The sequence below is a fragment of the Curcuma longa genome, chromosome 15, assembly GCF_044706935.1.
Source record: "Curcuma longa cultivar G26 ecotype Majalengka, Jawa Barat chromosome 15, ITB_CL_G26_1.1, whole genome shotgun sequence".
Lineage (NCBI taxonomy): Eukaryota > Viridiplantae > Streptophyta > Magnoliopsida > Zingiberales > Zingiberaceae > Curcuma > Curcuma longa.
The window spans coordinates 5,171,414-5,198,787 of NC_133875.1; the positions used below are offsets into that span (position 1 = coordinate 5,171,414).

At 40.8% G+C, this 27,374-nt stretch overlaps 4 protein-coding genes and 1 pseudogene across 4 annotated transcripts; 2 read left to right on the top strand and 3 right to left on the bottom strand.

The window, feature by feature from the left end:
• Positions 1-1,149: 1,149 nt before the first annotated feature.
• LOC141846108 (aluminum-activated malate transporter 10-like) lies at positions 1,150-3,642 on the bottom strand (annotated as a pseudogene).
• Positions 3,643-5,531: 1,889 nt separating this feature from the next.
• Positions 5,532-9,712, bottom strand: LOC141846109 (uncharacterized). Its single transcript, XM_074734097.1, has 8 exons — positions 9,518-9,712; positions 9,214-9,358; positions 8,953-9,121; positions 7,490-7,760; positions 7,130-7,395; positions 6,821-7,036; positions 6,501-6,609; positions 5,532-5,996 (listed from the first exon to the last, which is right to left on the bottom strand). Exons 1-8 carry the CDS (start codon positions 9,666-9,668, stop codon positions 5,935-5,937), a joined length of 1,389 nt encoding a protein of 462 aa, XP_074590198.1. The 5' UTR covers positions 9,669-9,712; the 3' UTR covers positions 5,532-5,934.
• A 4,243-nt stretch (positions 9,713-13,955) lies between these two features.
• LOC141845899 (protein TILLER ANGLE CONTROL 1-like) lies at positions 13,956-14,797 on the top strand. Its single transcript, XM_074733902.1, has 3 exons — positions 13,956-14,154; positions 14,234-14,300; positions 14,379-14,797. The coding sequence occupies exons 1-3, from the start codon at positions 14,149-14,151 to the stop codon at positions 14,795-14,797; spliced, it is 492 nt and encodes a 163-aa protein (XP_074590003.1). The 5' UTR covers positions 13,956-14,148.
• A 1,253-nt stretch (positions 14,798-16,050) lies between these two features.
• On the top strand, positions 16,051-17,573 carry LOC141846676 (myricetin 3-O-rhamnosyltransferase UGT77B2-like). Its single transcript, XM_074734713.1, has one exon. The coding sequence runs from the start codon at positions 16,101-16,103 to the stop codon at positions 17,472-17,474; it is 1,374 nt and encodes a 457-aa protein (XP_074590814.1). The 5' UTR covers positions 16,051-16,100; the 3' UTR covers positions 17,475-17,573.
• Positions 17,574-19,562: 1,989 nt separating this feature from the next.
• On the bottom strand, positions 19,563-27,201 carry LOC141846311 (ABC transporter G family member 45-like). Its single transcript, XM_074734329.1, has 14 exons — positions 26,866-27,201; positions 25,930-26,528; positions 25,669-25,829; positions 25,451-25,554; positions 24,989-25,154; positions 23,960-24,135; positions 23,531-23,863; positions 23,045-23,335; positions 22,307-22,390; positions 22,098-22,231; positions 21,788-22,015; positions 21,546-21,717; positions 20,417-20,671; positions 19,563-20,335 (listed from the first exon to the last, which is right to left on the bottom strand). Exons 1-14 carry the CDS (start codon positions 27,160-27,162, stop codon positions 20,066-20,068), a joined length of 3,270 nt encoding a protein of 1,089 aa, XP_074590430.1. The 5' UTR covers positions 27,163-27,201; the 3' UTR covers positions 19,563-20,065.
• Between the last annotated feature and the right edge of the window lie 173 nt (positions 27,202-27,374).

The window sequence follows — 27,374 nt, forward strand, 5'->3', positions numbered from 1 at the left end:
CAATAAAAAGAAGAAAAACCCAAAAGAGTTTAGTAGAGTACCTGCGAAAAAGTCCCTTCTCCTAACCCCTATGGGGTTTATATAATTGTTAGAAGAGAATCTGCACATTAGATGTTACCTTCCTCTTTATCATCCCTATGCGAGCTAGCAATGGACCAAGTCTGACAGTTGTTGATGGCCTTTCTACTAGCTGAATGTCATGTGTCTAATGCATGGCATCATGGGGACTAGCCTTGATAACTACATAACTGCTTCATTATTCATATGGTGCCCCATGTTTTGGAATATTCACAGTCGTTGTTTGCACGTGTTCTTAGTCAAAGGGTTTTATAGAATGTTAGTTCAGCCTGAAGAGGGATAAACAAATGAGGTCGATGTTGAATGACTTGAAAATAGACAATGTCAGTAATTGGAACAAGACAATGAGGGTGCCTAGACTTAAAACTGATATAGAAATGGTAGAGATAGACAGAGATAGAGATAGTATCGAAATCTGAGATTGAGACTGATACAGAGGTGGTATTGAGATCCGAAGTTGAGACAAAGATGGTGTTGAGATCCGGGGCTGAGACAAAGATGGTACTTAAATTCGAGGTCGAGACAGAAATGATATTGAAATCCGAGACCGAGACACAATGATGTCAAGACTTATCGGCTGACTTGTATCCAAACTAGATTCTAACCCTTGGGATGAGTATACAGAGTGAGCTCAATCGGACCTGAACATCACATTGGACAAGGTTCAATTTCTGTTGGGCCATGTTTGATTAAGTTGACTTTGACCATCACGTCGGCACAAAGTTAATTATCAACCCCAGGTGCCATATGGAGGCGGTAGGATTTGCCACATCAAACCCCAAATTGTATTTATCTCCAATTGTTCTTTCAATTGGATGATATTAAAGGTTGCTAATTGTGTTAGCAATTAGGAATCACATATGAAACTTAAATAGAACAATTTAATTCATGAGTAGGCATAGGTCTAATTACACATGAATAAGATAAGATGAAGAGTCCTGTCTTTGTGAGCATGTTAACACAAGCATACAATTGCAAGATCTGCAAATCCCAAATGCATTATTCTCGGCGTTGTTTCAGAGCACCAGATTCATACAGAAAACTACTCTCAATTTGGCAGAGATACACGCCTCATGCCATGGCAGGAACCACCTTGTTCAGAACCTTGAGTTCATCATCGCCGTCAGCAGGCTCGAAGCAAGACAGTCCAGTGACCTCCTTCGTCTCGACCGCAACCCATTCGACTCTCTGCGATATCTTAATAAGCAGAGAAGCCACCGTGAGGAGAGGTAAGGTCTCCATGATCAGCACAGTCGCTTCCTGGGGGACAGAGCTCAGTGCAGTTTGAAGCTCATCAGCGGTGTTCTTCATGTCCTTGACCAAATAATCCACGCTCGACGGCTTCCTCATCGACTTGAAAGATCCGGCCAACTCTTTCAGAACCTTCGCCGAGTCCGAGCTCAGTTTCAGATACGCATCGGCGAGATGCCTCCTTACTGAATCAGGCAGCTCCTGCAATTTTAAGCAGTAAGTCATGAATTCATGCAGATTGCGTGAATGCTAGATCTTATACCAGATTCTCAGAGCTTATGCAGTTAGTCAGCGATTCGATGCAGTACGCGCAGTGGCGCATGGCTGCGCCGATCTTGAGGTACTGCCTCCATGGATGCCCATACGAGAAACGACCATGAGGGGGCTCCCATCTCGCCAGGTTTGCCTATATATATATATATATATATATGAATTCCAGCAAATCGAACATGAATAATGTAGAGAATTAATGTATATATTGATCAATTACCAGCGAATCCTCAGATGCCTTGGAGTTAAGAACGCATTTGAATCCTTGTAGTTTCTGACTGCACGTGTGCTCGCACTCCTCGCCGTCTTCCTCTCCTCCTCCTCCTCCTCCTTGAGGTATTCAGCTACTGACTCTGATAGTGATCATCGCATGCAGAGAAGCAAGATGAACAGTTGTAGTGTTATTATTTGCTAAGAAATTATATATATATTTGATATAATGCGCGACTATTTTCTGCGTGCCTGTGAGCGACACAGGATGCACCGTCCATCATGCGATCGCGCGCCAGATCTGACCGTCCAAATGTGAGAATACACAGTGTTCCACCCCCGATCCCCCGCCGCTGCCACTGTCGCCGCCCCCGCCGTGCCGTCCGGCCGGCCAGGCGCGATCGACGCGCCGCTCGCCAGCGCATCAGTCGGCGTCGGAATCCGGCACTATTTGGCTGGAAACACGGCCGGCAGTGGCGTGTGCCGATTTCCGACCAAATCGCGACCGGATTCCGGCCAAATCGCGATCGGATTCCGATCAAATCACAGCTGGATTCTCACACGTCGATCCTTCCTCGGTGGTCTCCGACCGCGATTGGCCAGAAATGGCACGCGCCACTGCCGACCGCGTTTTCAACCAAATCGCGATCGGATTCCGGTTGCAATTTGATCGGAAACGACGCACGCCACTGCCGACCGCGTTTTCAACCAAATAGCGATCAGATTCCAGCCGCGATTGGGCCGGAATCCGACGCGCACCACTGCCTACCGCGTTCCAATCAAATTGAGTCGGATTCTAGGCACAATCCGGCCGGAATCCAATGCCGGCCAAAGTGCCGGCGAGCAGCCTTGTTGATCGGGCCCGGGCCGGCGGCCGACGGTGGTCGGACAGTACGGCAAGAGCAGCGACAACGGCGGAGGTCGGCTCTATTGCTCACGGGACCGCGCAGCACGGATCGCACAGTATATCATTTCTCTTTATATATATATATATATACCTTCGAGGGACTCTGCGAGCTTTTCCATGTTGCGAGTGGTGAGGCGGTGGAGCTCCTCCCCGGCCCAGACCGGGCAGACGACAATGCACACGGTGAGGCAGATGCAGAAACCGAGCGTGATGGTGCAGAACCGCCACTGGGCCAAGGCCAGCAGCTGCTCGACGCGATAGCCGGACACCGCCACCAAGGTGAAGGTCAAGATGAAGATCATGAGTCCGTAGTCGAAGCGGGCTTTGAGGGTAGGAATGAACCTGAAGAACGTGGCGGCAGAGGCTGCATGCATGCTATCGATTAGCAGAAAGTAGGTACGTAGCTAGTGATGGTTTAATCATTTCTTACATAATAGGAAGATTGAAGTTCCGAGAATGATGTGATCGGCAGTTTTGCCAGATTTGATCGCGAGCCAGTGGAGGCCAAACGCTAGAGATCCGGCGCTCACTGTTGCAGTAGCCCTGTTCAGTCCTTTGTACAAGGTGCCACCTACTGTGAACTCAAAGACCACCACGACGGTCATCACAGCCCACATAGCAGTGCCGCCGACTCCATCATACAGCGGCCTGGTGTAGTAGAACACAGAGGTGAGAGCCAATGCGAGCCCCACTTTCATGCCATGGATCACCTTTCTCGGATCATCGGCGCCGATCTGCCACACCTTCCTCCCCAAGCTCCAGGCCTTCAGCCTCAAGCCTGACGCCAGATTACAAACCCACAGCAGTACGGCGAGTGGCGGCGCAGGAGCAGGCTGAGCCTCCAGCTTCACCGACGACGAGCCGGAAACTGTCACTCGCCATTCCAAGTCCAGCCCCTTCCTCGAAGCTTCTTTCTCACCAGCCATTTCGAAACAGAACTGGAATGGCATGCATGAGCTAGCTTCTTGGCTTTTTCTGGGCGATCAGCTTTCGATGCTTTCATATAGCTAGCTAGGAACGGATTCATTATTTATTTTATCCAAGGAAGAAAGTAAAAAACAAAAAACAAAAAAAAGCAACAGTGCATCATCAGATAACAGCTAGCAGACATTAAGTGAGGATATAATGTTCATTGTTTGATACCTAAAAGCAAAGGTTTTGTAAAATGTGCATGATGATTTCATGTTGCACAGCACACTAAATTCCTTGCTAGTGGATTTAGTCTGGTTTAAAGCAGCTAGCACACAGGGGACCTTTAATTATGGTGCATTCCCTTAGGTAATTAAGGATATATATGGCAGAGACAAGACCTTGGTGCCTTGTGGATGCCCCTCCTTTCCACCTCATTTCCCTCCTTATCACATAAACGGTTCTTAATTAGGTTTGCTCCCTGCTTTTATTATTTGAGAGATCATGGCTCATATCACCCCCTCCTTTTATTATTTATTTCTGAAAACCTAACTGGCCTATCTCAGATCACTGTTTGGTGATCCAGGAGAAAGAGTTGCAGAGTGTTTGTTCTCCATGAAAGTCCTCTTTAACTTGATCAATCTCCTTGCATGATACAAAATCTTTATGTTCCATCCAAAAGGTCGTGCATGGCTCTTTTATGTCAATTTGAACCTTAGCAGAAGTTATTAAATCCGTTGATTTATACGTGAATATTAAAAATAATCTTTTAAAATTTATTAATTTAATAAAAAATATTTAAAAAATAAATTATCATTCTTAAAGAAGGAGAGGGCAAAAATATTATTAAAAAATCCTAACTTACGAAAAATGAAAATACCCTTGAACTATAAATCTGAAATTATTAAAAATAATAATAATAATATTCAGAATCTTTGAAAATGCTCTAAATAATATTTTTTTAATCGGACACTGGCCCATTATGAATTTCACCTAATAATAAACTTAAATCTGTGAATGAGTTTCAATTTAACAGGTAGAATATCTCATTTTAATACCCAAATCAAAAGTTATGATATCTTTCAAAATTTACAAAGACAAGTGTACCATTGCCACGATCTCAAAAATCAGATGTCCAATGCAGTGTAACTAATTTTGACTATTAAATAAATCTAGAACAACTTATTTATATATACTCAGATTTTTTTTAATCCAAATATCCTAATTAATTGTGAAGATAGATAAATTCAAAGCACAACTTATATAAATTTAAAATTTTTTTAAAAAATCTAAATGTCTAAATTTCATCTAATTAATTGTGAAGATAGATGATCTTTCCCTAACTCAACTCTGAAAAAAATTCGAAACACACATTTGATATTCAAATTTATCACCTTATTATTGCTACGAGTGCTTTACTATTCCAATGGTGCGGATTCGCTTGTGGTCACTTTTATAAAGCGGTGCATCTACGAAAGATAAATGAGGCACGTAAAGGTTTCCTTGTTGCTTAAGCTAAAAGCCCTAAGCCATTCAACTCATCGTCAGATGAGACTTAGTCATCCCTTTTGATGGTCTATAGTGGAGAAAGCTTAGTGGCATCACCCACATAAAGTAATTAATTGACCTAACTAAAAGATGCAATACAAGGCTTGGATTTCATGTAAAGCAGGCAATTACTAATATGTTTTGAAAACAAACCAGGGAGTTGAACTGGTCGACTTCTAGGACCAGTGTCTACTAGTGTTTGAACCATACTGGTTCTCCTGGTTGAACCATGTCGAGTTTGATATCTCGAACACTGATAACAAGCGTAAAATTAAACATACATGCATACATGATTAATTGTGATTGTATAGTCAACATCAGACAAACATAATGACTATTTACTGCAGCAAAGGAAATCTAGGAAAATCAATTTGTATTTAATTTGAAGACTGTCGATATTGATTACATTTTGAATGCGCAATGAACTTAACGACTAAGAAACCATGAGTGAGAAAATAGAGAAGGAAGCAACCAAAACCAAAGAGATTTTAGGAAAACAAATTCTGGAATTGACTTGATCACTGCAATAGACAAATACCTACGAACTTTGCAGAGCTTGAACAAATTAAAAAAAAAAGAATCTAGAGTAAACCTCGCTTAATTTGGATCCTTGCTTCTCTGATGCTGTTTGGCTGGTAGCATACTAGTCCACTTATGAGTGTAGCAAACTTATTGTGCATCAGCTTATCAACGAAAGGAACCCCTAAGAACTATGGCGAAAGATCGCACCTTTGTGTTTTGAATGCCACTTTTTTTATTCATCATATGTTCAGTGGCTCTGCTTCAGCATCTCTCTCCTTCAAAGAAGACCAATCTTGAGACTCTGCTAAGAGAATTAGTCATGAGAATATTTGAATGCGAAGGAAGTCATTTAAAATAGTCTATCCAATACTGCCTTCTACAAGGCTCCTTATGAACTAGTTCCTTGAGAAAAACAACAACAGCAATTTACATGTATAATCAATTCGTTGATTGTTGAATTCCACATTAGGTACATGGCTCCTTATGATATGTTTAGATCATTGTGATCTTTCATGATCAAACTGTATAAGCCCCAAATATTAGGGATGGAATGATAACGTCCATTGAGCTCTATGCAATGCCATAGTCAAAAATTATGATAGAAGTAAACGTTTTACTAGCAAGTGTGCCACACTAGTTACCTGACAATACCAACAACCATGAGATGAATGTTGTAATCATTTCATGTTGTACTGCCTAGAGTAAAAGTTGTATTGGAAGATATTATGCAGAATATTAAATCATTCAAAGCTAAACAGAAATTTAGTTCATCAATAAAGTACAACAAGGAGATATGTTGTATTACTTGATCTGTGGATCTCAGCAACGGTCATCAATCTCCTCTGTAGAATTGCAGCAAGGAAAAGGAAAACAGAGCACATGCCAAACATGACGGTCATAGGGAAAGCACTCACCTGTAAATTGTCATTTCAACAATCATTATAAGGTAAACTACTTTGTTTTTCCTCGATCTTACAAATCATGGCCACTGTAAGTAGTTATTGTGATATAAGGCTTTAGTTGGTTGTGTGAGTCAAGGAGCATCAAATACATCAAATTAACCACCATGAACCCTGAACTATAACTTGCTGGCAAATATGTTAAGAGATTGAATTGGATGCTTACATTGTAAAGAACAACGCAGACAAATATGTTAAGGGGAATGCGGAAGAAGTTCATGATTGTGCTCCTAGCCTCCTCAGGAATGTACTGGGATCGCATTTTCATAATGGATGGCCAAAATATTCCAACACATGCTTCAAATGTACAGAATCCAAAGAGCTGAATACAACCCCCAAAAGAAATGCCTCCGCCTTTAACCGTTGATGGTGCTATCAAGGACTGCAGGATAACAAGGATGGAATCAGACCATCTGTGTGCAAGTAATGAGTAGAAGCAAAGAAGAAACCAATAGAGGTACTAAGAAGCTCATACATTGGTAATAACAGGTAGGAGAAGAGTAATTGCTGCAATTGAAAATACAAGCTGCATGTAAGATTCAACTTTGGGTACAGCACGGGCCAATAGCCGAGATGCTGTGGAGCTCCCTAACATCGACGAGAGCATAAAGGTGGCAAAGATGAAACCATGAGGAATATCCTCATCATTTGGACTTAGAGCAGGAGTCCAAAGGAAGACAAATGTATACATAGAGCCTTCAAACAGTGACTGAATTGCTCCCAGCAAAGCAATTTTCTCATCTGCGAGAGCATATTATCATCACAACCATATTCTTTTAGCTTTTCATATTAATAATTTCTTAAAACAATGAAATGAATAGATAAGAATACTAACCAGAAGAAATAGCTGATGCAGCAACCTTAAACTGGGTAAGCAAATCCTTGCTTTCTGAAGGATCTCCATAGTTCTCAGTCCATGTTGACAATATAACAGCCATGCCAATTGCAAGGAAGCATGCAGCAGCATCAAAGGGAGCAACAGGTCCAAAACCCAAGTTATCTGTCAGCAAATTAGCAAACAGCCCAGATACAATGGCAACCAGGCCATTGCCGAGAAATATGGCCTTGGAAAAAGTTATAGACAACCATTGTGGTTCGAAACCCCTCTGTATCATCAGACAAACAAATGAGAAGAGAAGCATGTTAGTAAAGATATATGCTATTAATCTCTCCTAACATAACTCACATCTAGGTTCTATAGCTTTTGCATAGTATGTGTTAAATTAAATGTTTCTCATCAAGCAGCAACCAAACAATGTATTGGATAATCTAAGTGAATTCAGTACGAAATAGTTCAAGTTCTTAGGTTTGCTGCTTGCAGTTTTGCTTTTATCGAAATTGATACAAGATGTCACAGCCATCTCAAAGGAAAATGCTTTTATCAAATTTCATAGAATTGGAAGAGTATATTATCTTGTCAATAACAATCTATAGTTGTCCGACTTGAATTAAAATTTTCAATATCTTGAAAATGTTTTGGAACACAGATTATCTATAAATTCTCTTTAATAGCAGACTCTAATAGTTGGAGTCATCATTTATCTCCTTCATTCCTGTGTCAAATACCAACACTCCAAGTGGAACATCTGTCCCTTTTAACCCCATTTTAAAATTTTCAAAAATAACTAAGTTGAACACTAGGATCCACACTGGTGTCACATAAATCTTCACAAGCTATAGCCCCGAATCTAACTGATAGCTTAAGTCTTCACATGAGTAAGTTTGCAAATAACATTGAAATGTTGTGCATTTCTTGAAGGAAACAATCATAAAATTGCTCTTCACATGGTCTTTTCTAGAGTCCTTAATGTCAACTTTCTCCTTTTTCTTGTAGAACATGCAGTCAAACAACAAATTGACTAAGTAAACCAGTTTGGATGACTCTACTATAGGATTTAGGAGTAAACAAAAAGAAACAATAATTATGTATAATAATAAGACCCTTATGACAACTAAGTTCGAAGCACCAAAGTTATATAGTAGGTGAGCTGACACAATGAACTCTGAATTTAAAAGTGTATACATTCAAACAGCTATAGAATCTGCCAACAATGATGTTATGGAAATGAATCAGAACAGATCCGAAGAGTCAAGAATTAAAAAGGAGAAAAATTAAACGGGCAAAAAACATATGGAATATACAAATGAATGTAGTCATATATCAACAAAATTTTCCAGTCACACTTTCTGACTGATAACATACTCTCACTACCTTCCGCAGAGAAACGTGCTAAGGAAAATCTCAGAAAAAACGGTAACCATATCTTTGCACCAATAAAAGTGGTAATTTAGGTCAACCTTGTTGTGTTCTGCAACAAGCCATGATTCAAACGCAGAAAACAAGAGCGACGTGGCGATCCCGCCCAATATGCGTCCCAGCATCAAGACCTTATATTGTGGAGAATGCTTGGTGATGCAACTCAGTATGTAGGAGATACAGTATGTGACAGAAGCTCTCTTCCGACCCCTTAGCACACAAAAAAAGGAAGAGAATTTCAAAGATTACTCTGAAAGGAAACAAAATGAAACACAGATCGACCTAAATGGGGAAATGCTCACTGTTTGTCCGCAAGTGAACCGACAATGGTGCCGAACAGCATGGAAGATCCGAACCCAGCGATGAACAACCGACCAATATCTCCCTTATCATACCCATACGTAGTATAGAGATAGTACACGTAGGGACCCTGCAACCAGTCTCCAGCTGCCTCCAAAAAACACGAAGAACTCGATTCAGACATGCGAAGAAAAAAGACCGAACAACCTAGCAGCCCAACGAAGGCCGAGATCTGGCCCTAAACAGATCAGATCTGCAAAATGCTGAGCGAACGAACAGATCTAGAGGAGGAAGGAGGTGGCTTACCCATCATGAGGGAGTAGACGAGGAGGTAGTTGTTCTTGAAGGAGTTGAAAGCGGCGGAAGTGACAGCACGGTCGCGGCCGGTCTTGCTGAGCTCGAGCACCACCACCACCGCGGTGAGCCCGCCAAAGAGCAACCAGTAGAAGGCCTCCATTCTCCGGCGACCTTCCCCGCACGCAAACGGAAGAAGGAGAGGAGGGCGAAATAGCGGAGGAGAAGTGGGAGTGGGTGTGGAAGCGATGTGAGATCGGCTACTAAATAGGCGCGGTGGGGGGACGAATAAATAAAGGAGCTAATTGATAAATACTATACATTTGTGGCAATTCTCTAAAATGACCCTTTTTATTTTTATATCTAAAATACCATCAATCTTAATTCTTATGAAAAATTAAAATTTAAGTAAAATGTATAAAAATTGAAAGAAAAAAAACTCCACCTAAACTAAATATATTGTAAATTTCTCAAAGGGAAAATGTCCATCATAATTTTACAAATATAATTTGGAGTTGAATTTTATCTCCTCATGTAACGACCCGGCCCGTCCGTCCATGGGAATTCTATTTATCCCGACCCCTATTTTCTATGGGTCATGGGCTATCGACCATCAACTGTGCCGTTACCTACTAGATCTTTCCACCCCTGCCCAGTAGATTTTTGTCAATACTTGGTTATCAGATTCAAGAAACTTTAGTACTTTAGCTTGCAGGTCTAGAGTTCGAATCTGGGGAAGACAAAAATCTACTGGGCAGGGGTGGAAAGATCTAGTAGGTAACGGCACGGTCGATGGTCGACAGTCAGCCCATGACCCACAGAAAATAGAGGTCGGGATAAGTAGAATTTCCATGGACGAACGGGTCGGGTCGTTACAATAAAAAGAAGCTTCTCACTTGGTTATCAGATTCAAGGAACTTTAGTACTTTAGCCTGCAGGTCTAGAGTTCGAATCTGGGGAAGTAAAAATCCACTGGACAGGAGTGGAAAGTCCTAGTAGGTAACGGCACGGTCGATGATCGATAACCCATGACCCACAGAAAAATAGGGATCGGGATAAATAAAATTCCCACGGACGGACGGGCCGGATCGTTACATCTCAAATATACATATAAATCAATAAAAGATTATTTAAGACTTCTATCCAAATAATAATAAAAAATATTGGAATTTATAAGATAAATGGAGACAATAGAAGAATAAAAAAAAAAAAAAAAGCTAAAAAGAATTTGACTCTTTGTCCTCAAAGCCTAATATTCCAATCTGTTTAGGCCGAATGAATTAGCCACCAATTAGGCAGCCTTCCTCTTCCAATTCCATGCAAAGGTATGAATGGCGTTGACTACAGATGATGATGGAGCACTAGGAGGCATACTGCCAAGTAAACACTCCTTTGACTCTCTTCAATAACAGCAAGAGGTTCAAGGCTCTCCCTCTGCCGGCCAACTTTTGGACTCATCATTATATGTATGAAGCATCATCTCGATAAGGAACCAACAATGTTTGTGTCTGAAAACTTGGTAGATTAGTTCATAAACCTTGCTGTTTCTTGTTTCTCAGTTTCAACTTGTATGGAATCCAACTCTTGATGATTCAGTTCAAATATGTTAGTTTTTCTTTCATAATGATCATCTAAAAACTACTTTCGGATAAGTTTGTAAGACTCTTTACCTTAAGCATGTTCAATTTATCAGGCATCGCAAGCAATCGTTGAAGACATTCTTGTGAACCTTGCCTGTCCTCCTTGACTCACATGGTGATCACCAAAGTTTTCGTTTAACACAAAGATTGAAACTCTAAGGAAGACTAATTTTGGTTGTCTCAATGACACTGTTCTCTTACACAAAGTTGTAGAAATGAGTTCATTTGGAGAGTTGATGTAAACAAACCGCAAAGGAAATGCTTCACTTCTTATCCTTCTGTTCTTCAAAGTTGTTTATTAAGATTCTTTAACCTTTTTACAGGCATGTAATGCCTGTAACTTAGTTTGTAGCATTATGCCTCTCAAAGTTCCTTGTCAGAAGATGTAGATGAGAACAATAACATTTGTGGTTCCTCTGAAACTACTGACAAAGATAGAGAGAGATTAGAGTCTGTATAAAGCTACAAGCTTTCCTGAACTTATCCTTCATTTGACTGTCATTTCTGTAAGCTGTTTATCCAGTAAGAGGAGAACTGGATACACTTGCTAGGTTACTGTGACCTTTTTTATTATGCAAATTTGGAGGAATTGGGGATATGTCAACAAGACAGTCATGGAGTTGTTATAATGAACTTATTGAAATGACAGAGATATCAGCTGCAAACACACAGGGAACTTTGAGGTGCAGCTCAAGGAGCCCATGCAACTGCTAAACTCTGTATGTTAACTAATATAATCCAAAACATGTATTGATACATGCTTTATCTCCTAAATTGGATCAGCTTCTGCATGGTTGGCTTTTTACTCAAAAAAGCCTTAACTGGTCTAAGCAGTTGAAGTTTATGTTGATGGTAGGTTCTTGTTGGGACTTGTTTAGTTTTCAAGAGCTGAACTGTAGAGAGGGAATCATAATAATTTGTCTTCTTTTAGTAGAAGCTCGGAGTAGAATAGGTAAGATCCTTTCCCATTATCTTTTATATTTCAGAGTTGAGTTCTGCACCTCTGTTCATTTCATGGAAAGAACTTATAATCTGATGATTGAGTCGATTCCATGATTATAAGTTCATAACCTCAACTCATTCTCATTTTGAACGGAACAAATCTACTAATTTTTTTATTCCAATTAGTATGAGAGATCTCAAACTAAGAAAGAGGAGCTAGAAGTTAGATGCAACCGTTCAAGGGGTTGAAGAGATTTCCTTCCGATATCAAAAATAGCCGATTTCCTTTCAATATAAAAAAGAGAGGATTTAGTGGAGTTACTTGGGAGAAAGAGCTAGCCCCTTTCCATTACTTTATCTAGGGTTTATATAACTACTAGAAAAGCATCTCCACGTTGGACATGTCCTTCTCCTCAATCTTCCTCGCATGAGTAAGCAAGAACTAGATTTGGCAACCGTTAGTGACTTTCTCCATTCACTACTGCTTCGTGTTTGATGGAAAGCATCTAGAGGACCAATTTTGACAGCAACATAACCACTTCACTACCCACACTGTGCAATGTGTTTTAGAATATTCGCCGTTGTTGTCCATTTTAAGAGTGACCGAGTTGAAAGAGGAGTCAGGATGATCAAGTTGAAGAAAGAGTTGGATGGCCAATATGAAGAAGAAGTTGAGAGGTTGAGCTGAAGGAAGAGTCTAGTGATCGAGCTGAAAGAAAAGTTGAGTGACCGAATTGAAGGAAGAGTCGAGTGGTCAAGTGGAGGAAGTCAGGTGATTGAACTTATGGAGTCGGATGGTTGTTTTGACCTCCACCAATACTTAACTATTAACTTGACCTCTCACGTGGCTCTACAACGTGTGAGTTTCCTTATCCACCACGTCAAGGATATCGAATTGGGTTCAACATCAAACACAAACATGTAAAATATCTTTCTAAAACATTTAACACTTGGATTCACACTCGTATCAAATAGAGACTCATCTAATATGCTAAAAGAGGAGGGTTCCTTAGAACACAAACTACTCTAGATATCTCGATGATTGCCTCAAGAGGCTGGTTTAGGGTAGTCAAGAGGTTGAATTGCAAGAAACCTCTCATCCAATTATATTCATAATGTTTTAAAGTTATGATTCAACATAAACCAACCTTGTTGCCATGAAACTTCCAATACGAAACTACTACTACTCTCCTTGAGGCAAACAGTTGCCATGAATTCAAGACCATCGTAGCAACCTGGAACTTATCCAAAATTGTGCATGTCCTAGTTCACGAGGAAGGAAGGAAGGAAGGAGGAAGGAACTATCCGGAAAGGTCGTAGAATCATTCAATACTGAATCCAAATACCATAGCCTGCTAATATAAGACAGACTAGATTCCTTAGAACGCTGTGGGGTTTTGCCAGTTGCAAAAGCTAAAGTCTCTTTGAAAATCGGTGGTGCACAGGAAGCCACTTTGTCCAGTGGAACCCATTGCCCACGTCTAAATCCTGCTTATGGTTGCTTGGATTGGAGAAAAGAACATCTTCTGTTTGGTTTGGGCTTTGCTTAGAGAGGTGCATTGCACCTAATTTACTCTGTTCTATCTTATCCATATAACCAAGTCGACCACTCATTCAAAAAGTTGGAGTCTGTGTCCCCAAAGGATGTTTGACTGTACATCAAACCTTCAAATCGAAAGCTAGGGGTTTCTTTTTAAGCCCAATAACTGAAAAGGTTGAGGTGATGCTCTCAGAGGACCCAGTAAAAGGTTACTCTTTGGAGTCGCCATCTGCATCATCTTCAAATTAACCTGGAAAGGTGGTATCAGACAGAGGCGCATGCAAGTACGTAGATGTTCTTCGGTGGAATCATTTCAGAGTCGATTAGCTCCAACACACTCCATGCAAATCTTGATCTACTTGGTTTAAGCATCACACAGTGACTTCTAGATCCATGTTAGCTCCGAGTGTCCTTTCATGGAGGACTTGCCTTTCTCATCCACAGTCTCTCTCCTCTTATTTAACTCCAGCCCAGCCATTCCATTGCATGCCACTCAGTTGGATTGATGCACTGGCTCTTCGATGAAGGTGAGTTACTACATTGATTGAGTATTAATTCTTCCATATCGTGTATCGAATCCAGTTCCTGATTGCCTCCGATCGGTAGATCTTCAACTGGATGCATCGCAGATTGCTCTGCTTCAGCGACTACTCCCATTTCTCTGAGAACAAAGGTTTGTTTCCTCATTCATTAACTCGGTGAAAAATGCTCGTCGATTACTTGTCTGGTTAACTGTTCTGCTCGGCTGAAGAATTGGGCGAGAGAGAAGAGGCAGCGCCGGTGGCGGCGGCGGAGACGGAGGCCCTGCTGCTCCATGACATGCTCAACGGCATTCTCGCCATCGGCACGGTGGGACGCCACCACCCGCTCATCTCACGCTGCCACTCTGCCTCCTCCGAGACAGAGTGCTACAGCTTCGGAGACGACGAGGCGGAGGAAGCCGCCGACGACCACGGCCGCGGCCGCGATAAGGAGGCGGCGGTGTTTAAGATCAAGCTGTCGGTGGAGGAGGAGACGAGGGGAATGGAATTCCTGAAGGTGTGCGAGCTGGCGCACCGCGAAGCGGAGGAGGTCCCCGAGCTCCCATTGCTGAAGCGGGAGCGGCGGCGCCGGACGACGCTGGCTGATCTCCTCGCCGTCAAGGCTACCCGGGCGAGTGCGGCGGAATAAATCTACGCCGATATCTGTGTAATTATCTTATTTTTTTACTGATACCGCCTTGGAATGATTGAACGCGATCCGACACTCGCATCAGCGCGTAGATCTGGACTCACCGAGTGAGCGCAGAGGGAGGGCCGTGCCCGTGGGCCGACGAGCTGGCAGCCATGGCCGTGCTGATGGCTGCATGTAGTTGGACTGGTTAGATCGAGCCGAGCAGTGGGAGTGTTTGATGCGCGGGGGGTGGTCCATTGGCCTGCAGGCATGTTGGGCGAGGGCATTTTGTCGAGTGGGTGGTAGGCTTCGGTTGCTTGCTTGTTTTGGATGTGATTTGTCGATAGGATCGGGTCGAGACACACACGATGAATCCGAAGACAAACCTAACTATCGAGTCGCTAACAGAAAACCTACATTGTCGGGAAAAGCTAGCTTTCAGACGAGGACTTAGGTCGCGGTCTATTAGGTCACGAGCACTTAGGTTAGGTCACTAATCTTATAAGTCCCGCTCGAGTGAGTTGATCGGGCAGCGAACGGGATGTGCCAAGTAATCCTTGCCATAATTTGAGCGAGTTAAGATGAGCTAAGTCAATCCGTGCAAGTTGGACAATCTATTGATTGGTATAAGTCTATCGACTCAAAAAGATGAGTTAGTTTGAATTGAATTTGTGATCTTATTAGACTATTGAATCTAAGAGTGATTTTAAGAACAAGTTAATGGTGAGACTAATCAACTTGGATGGACTAGATTGCTTTTTTCATAAAAATATTTAATGTAATATTATTTCTCAAAAACCTTTCAGCCAAACCTTTCAGTCAAGTTTCTGATAAGCATCTCAGATAGATCGAATGATAGTAGATCAAATTGTCCCCGGGGCATAGGTGAATTGGTTACGACGCAGCAGACTTGCAGAAGAGGGCAAGGGTTCGAATCCTGACGAAGCCAGGCAATACTCCCCTGCGTCGTAATCAACTGCACTTTCTCGATTTACCTCCTCATAGATGATCGTGAGGCCGATCGTGTGGAGCCGTTAAGATGGCGGATCCATCTTTTTGCAGAAGATGATAGTAGACCGAATGAATGAGTAGATCTAAGTGATGGTAGTTTGAGCGGACAGTCTGTCGTCTCGGGTAGGTACAAAGAGGTAGGTAGAGCGAGTGATGATAATCTGAGTGGACCTCGTCTTCAATTATTGGTACTCCACAGCCATTAAAAGCTGGACGACAGCTCGTTCCTCAACTAGATCCCTCGTGGTTTTGACTTTCTTTTTTCTCTTTCCAACCTCCAAGCCTTTCTCCCAGTCTCCCGCTCGACGACATGAGCTCCGCCGCTATGCCGCCGCCGCCGCACGTTGCTTTCATCGCCTTCCCGTTCGGCTCCCACCCGCTCTCCATCTTCCAAATCGCCCGAGCCGTCGCCGCCGCCGCCCCCTCCGCCGTCGTCTCCTTCCTCGCCACCCGACGCGCTCTCTCCTCTCTTCCCCCCGCTGACGACGCCCCCAACCTCCGGTACGTCCCAGTCTCTGACGGCCTTCCTCCGGACGCCTCCTCCCCGCCAACCAAGGACATCCTCCACCAGATCGCGCTATTCGTCTCGTCGACCCCCGGTAACTTAAAGCAGGGCATCTACGCCGCGGCTGAGGCCAACGGCGGTGTGCCGGTGAGCTGTATTGCCAGCGACTCGTTCATGTGGATGTCTGCCGATGTGGCGGCGGAGCTGGGCGTGCCGTGGATCTCGCTGCATGCGGCGAGCTCCTCTGCGTTCCTCGCTCATCTCCACACCGATCTGCTCCGCCAAAAGTTCGGCGTCGACGGCGCCGTCGGCCGCGAGGAGGAGCTTCTAGACTTCATCCCCGGCCTCGAAGTGCAACGGGTCCGCGACCTCCCCGAGGGAATCGTCGCCGGTTCCATCGATTCCCCCGTCTCCGATCTCTGCTACCGCATGGGTCAACGGATTTCCAAAGCCACCGCCGTCGTTTTCAACACCTTCGAGGGCCTCGACTCCGCGATCGATGCCAGTTTAGACTCCGCCGTAACCAGATACCTCCCGATCCCCTTTCTCTTCTCGTCGTCCTCGCCGGCGAGGGACCCCAACGGCTGCCTCCCCTGGCTCGACCGCCAGGCCCCTACCTCTGTAGTCTACGTGAGCTTCGGCTCCATCGTGACCCCGCCGCCGGCGGAGCTCGCCGTGCTAGCGGAAGGCCTCGAAGCCAGCGGCGTGCCGTTCATATGGTCCCTCAAGGAGGCGGCGTGGGAATGCCTGCCGCCGGGGTTCCTGGCGCGTACGGCGGCGGCGGGGCAGGGGATGGTGGTGGGGTGGGCGCCGCAGCGGGCGGTGCTGGGCCACTCCGCGGTGTGTGGGTTCCTGATGCACGCCGGGTGGAACTCGGTGATCGAGGCGATCGCCGCCGGCGTGCCAATGGTGTGCCGTCCGATCTTCGCCGATCACTTCATGGCTCTGCGGTCGATGGCTTTGGAGTGGGGGAACGGGATGGGGTTCGAGGGGGAAGCGATGACTAAGGAGGGGGTGGTGCATGCTCTGGATGCGCTGCTGAGAGGGGAGAGGGGGAGAAAGCTGAAGGCGCGTGCGAAGGAGCTCAAGGATGCGGCCATGGCGGCGGCGGCGCCCGGCGGGAGCTCCCACAGCAACTTCGACACCTTGCTCAAGTTGATGCTCGGAAATCAAAAATAAGTATTTTCAGTGTTATTTCAAAAAATAAAAGTATCTTCGTGTAAGTTTCCACTTTTATCATCTGTGCATGTGATTTTGATTTTTGGACCGGACCGAGCGGCCGGTTCAATTGGCTGAAAACTCAGGCTCTACATGAACCGGGTGGAACCCGCGTCAAATACCATGTGTTTCCCGGGGGAAAAAATAAAAAGGAATTAAAAAAATTTAGATTTATTATTTTTTTAATATTAAATAGATGATTTTTTTTAAATTTATATAAATTTAAAATATAATTTATATCTATTTAAAAATCGACTTTTAAAATATTTAAAAATTCTTCATCTTTTATTGATCGTGAAAGAGATAAACTCAACCGACGTCCGAACTATTGCGTGGATCACGTGATCAATTTCGTACGAACTTAATTAATCTGAAAGAGAGATGTTGTACATTGAGCGTTTGTTCGATGCGTCAAGCCCTAGCGCTCGATCGATGGTGCGGCGCACCGAGTGATCATTTCGTCGGAGTCTGAGCACTCGTCATTGCTCGGGAGGAAGCAGGTCGCCCGTGGAGCGGAGGCGATGACCATTGAGCTTGCTGAGAGGGAAACAATGCTCGTTTGAAGCGTAAGTGATAACCAGTGAGCTTCCTCTCTCCTCTGTACCTTTCATGTCTTCAGTATTTTGATATTCTCTACCTTTATCTCTTTTTTTTCTTGGGCATGGCAACGAGTGAGTAGGAGAAAAAGGGGAGAAAAAGGGGATGAGATGATCGGGGCTTTCAATAATCAAATTAATTTAATTAAATATTTGTATTGCTTCATTGATTGCTTTTATAAACGAATGATTTGTCAACATAAAAAATATTGTTAAATTTAATTGATCAATTCCAACTAATGATATTTTGAAAGAGAAAAGTAAATAATATATCTAATGGTCTATTCGAAAGGATTTTATCATCCCACTGTCTTTCAAAATAGTCATGTCCTCAAGGTTTATTTTTTTTCTTTTTCTTTCAATGGTTTGCATAAAATGTCTTCTCATTGCAGATCAATTGAGACCTCCTATCATTCTTTGATGATGAGGTGTATTGTGTTGGGTCTTCATTGAGAATTTATGAGCATGTGAATACTTTCTTCTGTAGGAGCAGCATTGAGTCTCCCTTTGCTTTGCCTCGTGTCAAGTTCGCATCGAGTTAAAACAAAAACATACTCCATGTCATGCCTTTATTGAGTAGTTAGTGCATTAAGTTGTCGTGTGATGTTTTTCTTTGAGTAAAAATGAGTTTGATAGTGTCACTCTAAGGGAATTACTTTATGTTGTCGATTATGGCAAGATATTGTTGCTTTGTTCTCTTGAATGATAGAAGTAGGGATTGTTGTAGATGTAGTAACTTCAATTATAGGTGTTGCGTTGATTGTGATAGATGAATTCTTTTGGTCATTAGCAAGGTTTAGATTTTCATATGAATTATCTTTGTAGCGATCTTGTTATTGTTTAATGATTTTTTTACCTTTATTGTTTGTAGAGTTTGTAATTCTTCTAAGGCATGAACTGATATCACCATAATGTCATCTTGTACTTCGTTGGCACTTTCTTGTGCTTCACTTTCTTCCTTTGAGCTCTCTATTGGTTCACCTTTACAACTATCTTATTGTTTTTTAATGAATCCTTTTACCTTCATTGTTTGTGGGGTTTGTAACCCTTCTATGACATGAATTGATTGTTTGCTATAGTGTCATCTTGTACTTATTGACACTTTCTTATGTGTCACTTTCATTGAGATCATCTTCTTCCTCTAAGTTTTCTATTGGTTTAGCTTTATAGCTATCTTGTTGTTGTCCAATGGCTCCTTTTACCGTCATTGTTTGTGGAATTTGTAACCCTTTAAGGCATGAACTAATATCAGATCATTGATGATGGTATTATAATGTAAGATAATTGATGGTGTTGAAGGTATTATGATGTAAGATAACTCATGATGCTTGTGATAAACTTCGCTTTGTTACCAAATTGATAGAACCCGCATCATATCTCATAAGAAAACAAATAAAAGGAGAAAGAGGCGATGAGATGGCCATTTCAAGGGGATCGACCTCCAATAATAATCGCTTCAAAGGGATCAATCTCTAATAATCAAAATAATTTGATTAAATAATTGTATTATTTCATTGCTTATCTCTATAACTTACATAATGCCTCTATACATAAACACATAAGCATGCCTTGTCAACTTAAAAATTAATAATAAATCTAACGACATATTCTAACTAATAATATTTTTGAAAGAGAAAATTTATAATAAAGCTAATGACCTATTCTAAAGGATAATATCTTTAATTTGGATATGTATATGGCTTGCCAATATGATAAATACAAAAATGATTGCTTTCTCTGTTTCTTGTATCTACTCCATATAAAGCTTGATTGTATTCAACAATATGCTGTAGATGTTACAATTTGCCCGAGTGATATGAACAATTGAAAGGGCTGTATTACAGGTTGAGGCTATCACTAACTGTCATATGCTATTTTGTATAAACCCACTCCATGTCTTCTTTTATCTGGAGTTGATTGAAACTAAATCTTGGTTGCACAAAACATACAGTTCAGCTATCTTCTCTGAAAATTCAGATACTTGATGCTGAAGCCAAATACAAACAGAAATAACACGATTATTGCAAAGTGTAGGGACACAATGAGTGGCAGATAGCTCTCTTGTACCCCAAAATATTGCTTGAGAAACTCCTTCACTAACATCTTTACCCCGCCCACAATTTCCAAACTGTCATCACCGTCACCTAGCTGTGTAACCAGTAGACCATAAACAGTCCATGCAGCAGGATCAGCCCAATAATACCATCTCCACCAAATTGGTATCATCTGAAACATAAACACCATCAACATATGTTGGAATAGGTTGTAGTATCAACATAAGCTGCAGAAGTACCAAATACCATATACCTTTTGAGGAATGAAGAATCCGGAGAAGATATTCCACGTAACAAAGAGGAAAAAGGAGAGAAGCGCTGCTATTTCTTGGTTCGGTGTTAGTGAGATTGTCATCATTCCAAATAGAGCAAAATAGACAAAACTCAAGACCAAGAACAAAATGAACCAGAAGAACTTTGCCACTGTAAATGGGAATCCAATCATTGGATAAACAATGGCTGAGAAAATTAAAGCTTGGCTCACAACGTAAGGAATCTCGATGGCCACCTGAAAATTAGAAGTCATCAAGGGGGGTGTAGGTAAATTTTGTAAAGGGCAATATCTATAAACTAAGATATTCTTGTTTTGCAAACCAAAATATTCTACTGGGCACTCCAAGTTCTCATAATAGAAGCATCAGAATGGTTGTTGGTCAGGATGAGTGATATGAGCTTCTCAATTTTATATATTGTTTAGAAAGTACTGAGACAAGTGTCATGTATTAGATGGAAGAAGTGATTCATGTAGCATTCTAGTGGGATCAACCTCATCCTTTTCTAAAAATAATCTTGCTAGGGCATCTAATATTTGAATTGGTCGTTCTATATATCTACACGTATATCTCAGTTATTCATTAGAAGCTAAACTTAGATTGACATCATAGAAATTGAAACAGACATGACACATACTTTGGTGCTTTTTACTATATTTTTTTACACCAAAGAGTTACAATCATAATTTGTAATCTAATAATTTGGTGGTGTCAAACATAAATATTTTATGGGTGTAAGTGCTTATTCTTTTATTGATTTTTCATGCTTGCAATGAAGCACTTATGAATTTTAGTGGGGTAAGTCATTCCAACAGAGGAATATTTGGCTCTGCCACTGATTTCAAGGGCCTCAAGGGCCTTTATATTGTGTCACTTCTTGTAGGTATTTTTTGCATTCTCTAAATTGAAGAATTTTACTAGTGTTATAGAAGTTGTAGATAGATCAATTTCCTGAATCCTAATATATGAGAGTTTATTTAAAAAAAGGATTGCAGACAAATAGCCATGAAAAAACTTTTCTAGGATATTTTACTCTTTTTGGTAGTCAACCCCTTATTGTTTGTTTGTTCATCCACCAGTGTCTATGATTATATGAATTAGCAGTTGTACCTGAGCTATGGCATATGGCATAGAAGAATACATCCCAGCTGCCTTTTCACGGTAAAATACAATCCTCTCCCTTTCCACAATAGGTTGTACTACACTAGCATTTGCGAAGCCAATAAACAGTGCTGAACCATACATTGCTCCTAGAATGTTGAAAATATCTTGTTGTGTGTCTCTGTTTTTTTATTACAAATTATTAGTCAACAATAAAATTAGAGTAAATAGACTGAGTCTTGGTTTCTTACCTTCTAGAGCCAATTTTAAAGAATACTAAACCAAATAGAAGTGATACTGAGAATGTGATGATGAAACGAACTACATTATGCTCTGGATTCTTCCAGTAAGATCTATGTTGTTTCCACAGGCAGGATATACACTGAGATGAAAAACTTTGTGTATATTTGGATTTGAAGTGAAGGTCTTCCGTGTTAGTCTGTCTTTCACTCAACTCATCAACCAGGTTAATGTTGTCTCTGAGGGATGCAAGAAGCACATTATCAAATTGATGGATGATGCTTGTTTATACATCTATCAAGTTGGATATGGTAAACTTACTTGTGAAGTGATGAATTGCGATATATAGTTCCAAAATCTATGCCAAGCTTATACTCCATGGCAGGAGAAGTGACATTTAACATCCACGTTGCAGGATTTTGACCATCTATGATCATTGGTACTCCTGGAATAGCCTGAAAAAAAACATAGTATGTGTTTAAACATGTTCGTTCTTTCTCCTGTTAAACTGGCTTAGTGATTTTTCTTACTTCAAAGTATTGTCTCATGTTCCTCGATAAATTGCCCAAAGGTCCACTGTATATAAGCTGCCCTCCTCTTTTCATTAGAAGTAACTGAAAATCACAAAATCAACAAGTTCAACAATCAACCTATTTGGGGTACAGGCAGGAATAAGTCGCACACGGAACTTCTATACAGTGTCTTAAATATCTGTATGTAGTCCCAATCTACGTACTTATTCTCTGGTCTCTGTCCTACTATGATACAAAGGCTTTAAATTCTTGCCTGGTCTGTGTTTCCTTGTTGGACAATAGTTATCACATACTTTGTGGACATAGCTTATACCTTCAAGCATATTCAATTACATCTCATCATCATTTCGTTGATGTTCTTAATACATCTTTTACTTTGTGATTCTTATTAAATTATTGTGAACATGATGCTTACTACCACACCTATGTTTGTGTTTCATATCCAATATATCAGCTAGCACAAGAAGCCTCTAATTTCTGACTACAGTCAATGGTTTATATGATGTGTCATGGTTTTAATAATACTAGTCTCTTTGAAAAGGAAGAGAGAATTACTTTCATGCATATATGCTAAAGTGTTCAAATAGTCTATTGATTCCCTTGCTGGTAGTGTGCACAACTAACTTATAGCATGATAAGAAAGTTGGTTTGATTAGGAAAGATGTGGAAAGCAGCTATGTGCTTGGTAAATACCTCTAATATTAATAGACTAAACTGGCCAGCTTTGGTAAATACCTCATCGAAAGCTTCAAATATCTCAATGCTTGGTTGATGGATTGTGCAGACAATTGTTCGCCCGGTGTCAGCTGCCTTTCTAACTGTTCTCATGACAATTGCTGCAGCTCTAGCATCTAAGCCTGTTGTGGGTTCATCCATGAATATGATAGAAGGGCTTGAAACTAACTCCACAGCAATTGTTAGACGTTTGCGCTCTTCTGCTGCTAGGCCATTTACTCCTGGTAAACCTACCATTGCGTTCTTCAGTTCGTTTAGCTCAACCAATTCCATAACTTCATCTATGAACATCTGAAGCAGAGGAAAAAAATACACAGAGTTGATTTACTTGAGAAAACAAAGGTATGACAGTATGCATGAAATATGCAATGTAAGCTTTGCATGCATGATGCAATGTAAGCTTTGCATGCAAAAGGATTGGCCATTTTGGTTATAAATGTTCTAGTTTTTGTTGGTTTTCTGGAACTATGATTTGGGATAACTTACACTTCTTGTGTATGTGTCTATGTCTGATGGAAGACGAAGCCGTGCTGAGTACCATAAAGATTCTAGAACGGTTAGACAAGGAGAGTGAGTATCTGATTGTTCACAATATCCTGAAATCCTGGCAAATGTTTCCTGCTTTTTTGGATATCCTGATATCTTGATGCTTCCTTCAACGTATCCTGCTGTTTTTCTTCCGGCTAAAACATCTAGTAATGTAGTCTTTCCAGCACCTGTCACTCCCATTAGTGCAGTTAGTACTCCAGGCCTGAAGACTCCAGAGACTTGCCGTAGCAACTGAAGCTTATCCTGCTTCACTCCAGCTTGCTTCAGTTGCTATAAACAGTTAGAGAGAAGAGCTTAGTCATGTAACATACTAGGTGCACAAAATAACCGATCTTGTGTCTGAAATGATAAACTTTAGCCATTTACCTTAGGCATGTCTACATAATAATTAATATTTTTGAATGCTACGGTCAGAGGTTGAAATGGTAGAGACATCCTTCTCTGGGGTGTTGCTTGAGCTGTTAATGCTTGGGCATCATCTACATTAACCTTCTTGAAATCTGTAGGTGCCATATGTATGTTGGATCGGCTTCTCAATGGAGCTGCATTTGTTGGAGGAATTTATTAAAAGAAACTTGATTGGGTATCATTCCACACATGAGACTAAAGATGGATGCTATAAATCAATCATCCTATCTGCTAAAAGATCTATGGTTCAAATGAGTCTCGAAACCAAAAAACAATTTGAACTTTGAAGTAGTTTTTGCATGTTTTGTCGTGTCAATGTGGAATCAGTTTTCAACAGCATTTCTGCAGTGAACTATTATCATCATCAAGCTGAGTTTGCTCATCTCCTAATTATTTGAGGTTTGCTATTTGAAAGGGAATATCACTAGTAACGTTTTGTAGTAAAGATTGGTGCTTATTGCTTGTTAGCCTCACAAGGCTGAGAAAAAATTAAATTACCTAATTGGAAGGTCTTTTCCCTTGCTCATAGGTTTTGGCTTTAAGCTAAAAACACTCAAAACTCACCAAACTCAGCTCATGCCTAGTCAAACACTACTCACAACAGAAATCCAATTCTCATAGCTGTAAACAAATTTTTGATACCTCTGGAAGCCCAGTTTGTTGTTGCCAAGTAGAAGTTTATGCTAGAAGTTGAAGTTAACTACAGACTATTTTGTAACTGTTTGAACTTTGTTGGGATACATTTCTAACTAAAAAATTTAGCAAGGACAATATGTCTAATTTAGTATGAATACAGTCATGCTATTTTGTGATTTTCTATCGAACTTTTAGATATTCTAAATGCTGTTGACAGGCTGAATTTTCATTCTGAAGTTTTTGTGCTGGGTAGTTCACCATTATTGAGGCTATATGCTTGTTAACTCTAGATAATATTCTAGATAAACGTATGCAAGTGTATGCTTGAAGATGAGATCTGGGAATTTATACCTCGTAGGTACTCAAGTGCAACAATGCTGAGAATGTTGAAAACCAGTGCAAATGCAAGCAATATCGCTACAGAGTACCAGTACCAGTGCCACTCTGTTAACATCCCTCTTTGTCTAAGAATGGTCTTTCCAACTGTATCTTCGGTGCTTCCTCCATTGCCAAATTTCTGTTAGAATAATTGCTGATAGTGAGTTATCCCATTGAATAAGGAAGCATTACTAGTTTAAGAATTTAAGCATTATTAATTATATTTTCTTCTGAAATTACTAATGGATAAGGAGAATTATCTATTATTCTTGTGAAAGCAAATATAAATTGCTTTGCTCATTTTGTCATCAAAAGGCTATGACTGTGGAGTCATAAACTTTTCTTCATATGCATTTTCAGTGCTTTTCAGAATATTTACTGTAGCTAGAAGTTTCAAGCAGTGAGTTTGGAATTTTTATTGCCTTAATAGCATACCGTACTCCATCTTTGATCAAGAAATTCATTGATTGCTACAGCATTCTGACCATATGTCAAAGGCGATAACCAATAGCCCCAGACCAACCATGATTGAATAGCATCTGTTTTCAACGTATTAAACAAGTTTTTAATGATTAGGAAAAAAAGGTTAAAGCAGGATAGGACCAGATTTACATCTTATAATACAAAAAGTGAGAAACCATAAGTAAACTAACCTTTGGATATGACAAAACCTCCTAGAATGTAGACAGCCACTAAAGTAGCTGTCCCTAGTGTGTTAGCCATCAGCTGTGTTCTTCCGATAACCGCTATAAAGCGGAAAAGTGACATTGACATCTGATGCACACAAAATAATGCCAAGAACTGTAGCAAGAATCTGCAATGGAACAAATATATGTTTTTTTTAAAAAAAATTCATTGCAAGTGTTAAGTCCACCATATCAAGATTGAGGAACAAGATCTATGTGTGGGCCTACCTAATTGCTGATGGCGCAAAGCCAATCACATAGTATGTCAGACTTGTCCATAGACCTGCTTCAACAAATGAGGCTGGGATGCTGAGGATTGTAATAGGTAAAAGGAAAGCCCATCCTGGCAGAAATAGGACTTCCCTCTGCTTGTAATAGATAGGAAGTCTTCTGATGATAATTTGCAATTCTGTCATACCATTGAATTTTACCATCACCACTCCACCAAATATTGCTCCAAGATAATGGTAACCATCAATTACTGTCTGATGTTTCATTGTTGTTCGGAGGAAAATTGTCATAGTAATAAATGCCAGCAAGATGATCTGTATTGCCTTGAATATGTGAAATGGAGAATTTCTCTTCATTAGTAGCTTTTCCCTTGAGAAGCTGGCCTTGAATATCTCCCACTTTGGGACGCTATACATCTGGTTTAGTTTGATAATTTGATCACCCTCCTCAATGCTGTATGGCTTTTGCAAGTGTTCTTCGAGTTGCTGGCCAAAGCTGGAAGATCTGAAGCATTCTGAAAATTTTTGTATGGATATGTACTGATAAGTACTTTTGCTACCTGTCCAGTATTGTGATTGATCCATCTTTGATATTATCTGGATAAGTTCATTCGACACCGTCATTTCATCTGAGAAATTTCATAGACCTACATATCCAGGTTTAACATTTTTTTTTGTTTGATATTTTTTATTTTTTAGTTTCTGTAGTGGCATATTCAAGCATGCTTAAACCTTTTCTTTTGTTAGTCAGAATTCTTGAAGCTTTTTCCATTCTCTGTTCTGAAATATGCTTCTACTAGGGTTTTCATTAAGTTGTAAATTACAAAGAACTTGTAGTCAGTGCCTAGCACATCTATTCCAAATTATATAATTAATTCTTAATCAATAATCCATGGGAAATCAGTTACTTAAAGGAACAACTGGTAGTTAATACCTCTTGCAGGAAGTCTGCAACGTTCTTTCTGTCAGGACATTTGAAGCCCATCCATTCAAAATATTTAAGGACATGTTCTCTTGGTCCTTGGTAAGCAATTTTTCCCTCACATAGAAGGATTATGTCATCAAATAGATCAAATGTCTCTTGAGTAGGCTGAAGCAAAGATATAACCATGGTGAAATCCAAAGCATGTGTAAGCTGCTGCAGAAACTTGAGAATCTGAAAGGTTGTGGAGCTATCAAGCCCTGTGGAAATGTCATCCATGAAAAAACATTGTGCTAGTCCTACTAGCATTTCACCTGCAGGTATTTTTTTTTCCAAGCCAAACAAATGTCTCAGATTCAGAATGAAAGTCATTTCAAGCATGTGAAGATGGTGAAGATAATAAATATGATTATAACTACTGCTTTCTTATATCTTGTTTTTGCTTCAAGAGATTTATCATAGTGATGATGGTCTCTAGATTGGGGACCCTGTTTGTCTGTCGGGATGGTAACACACTTCAA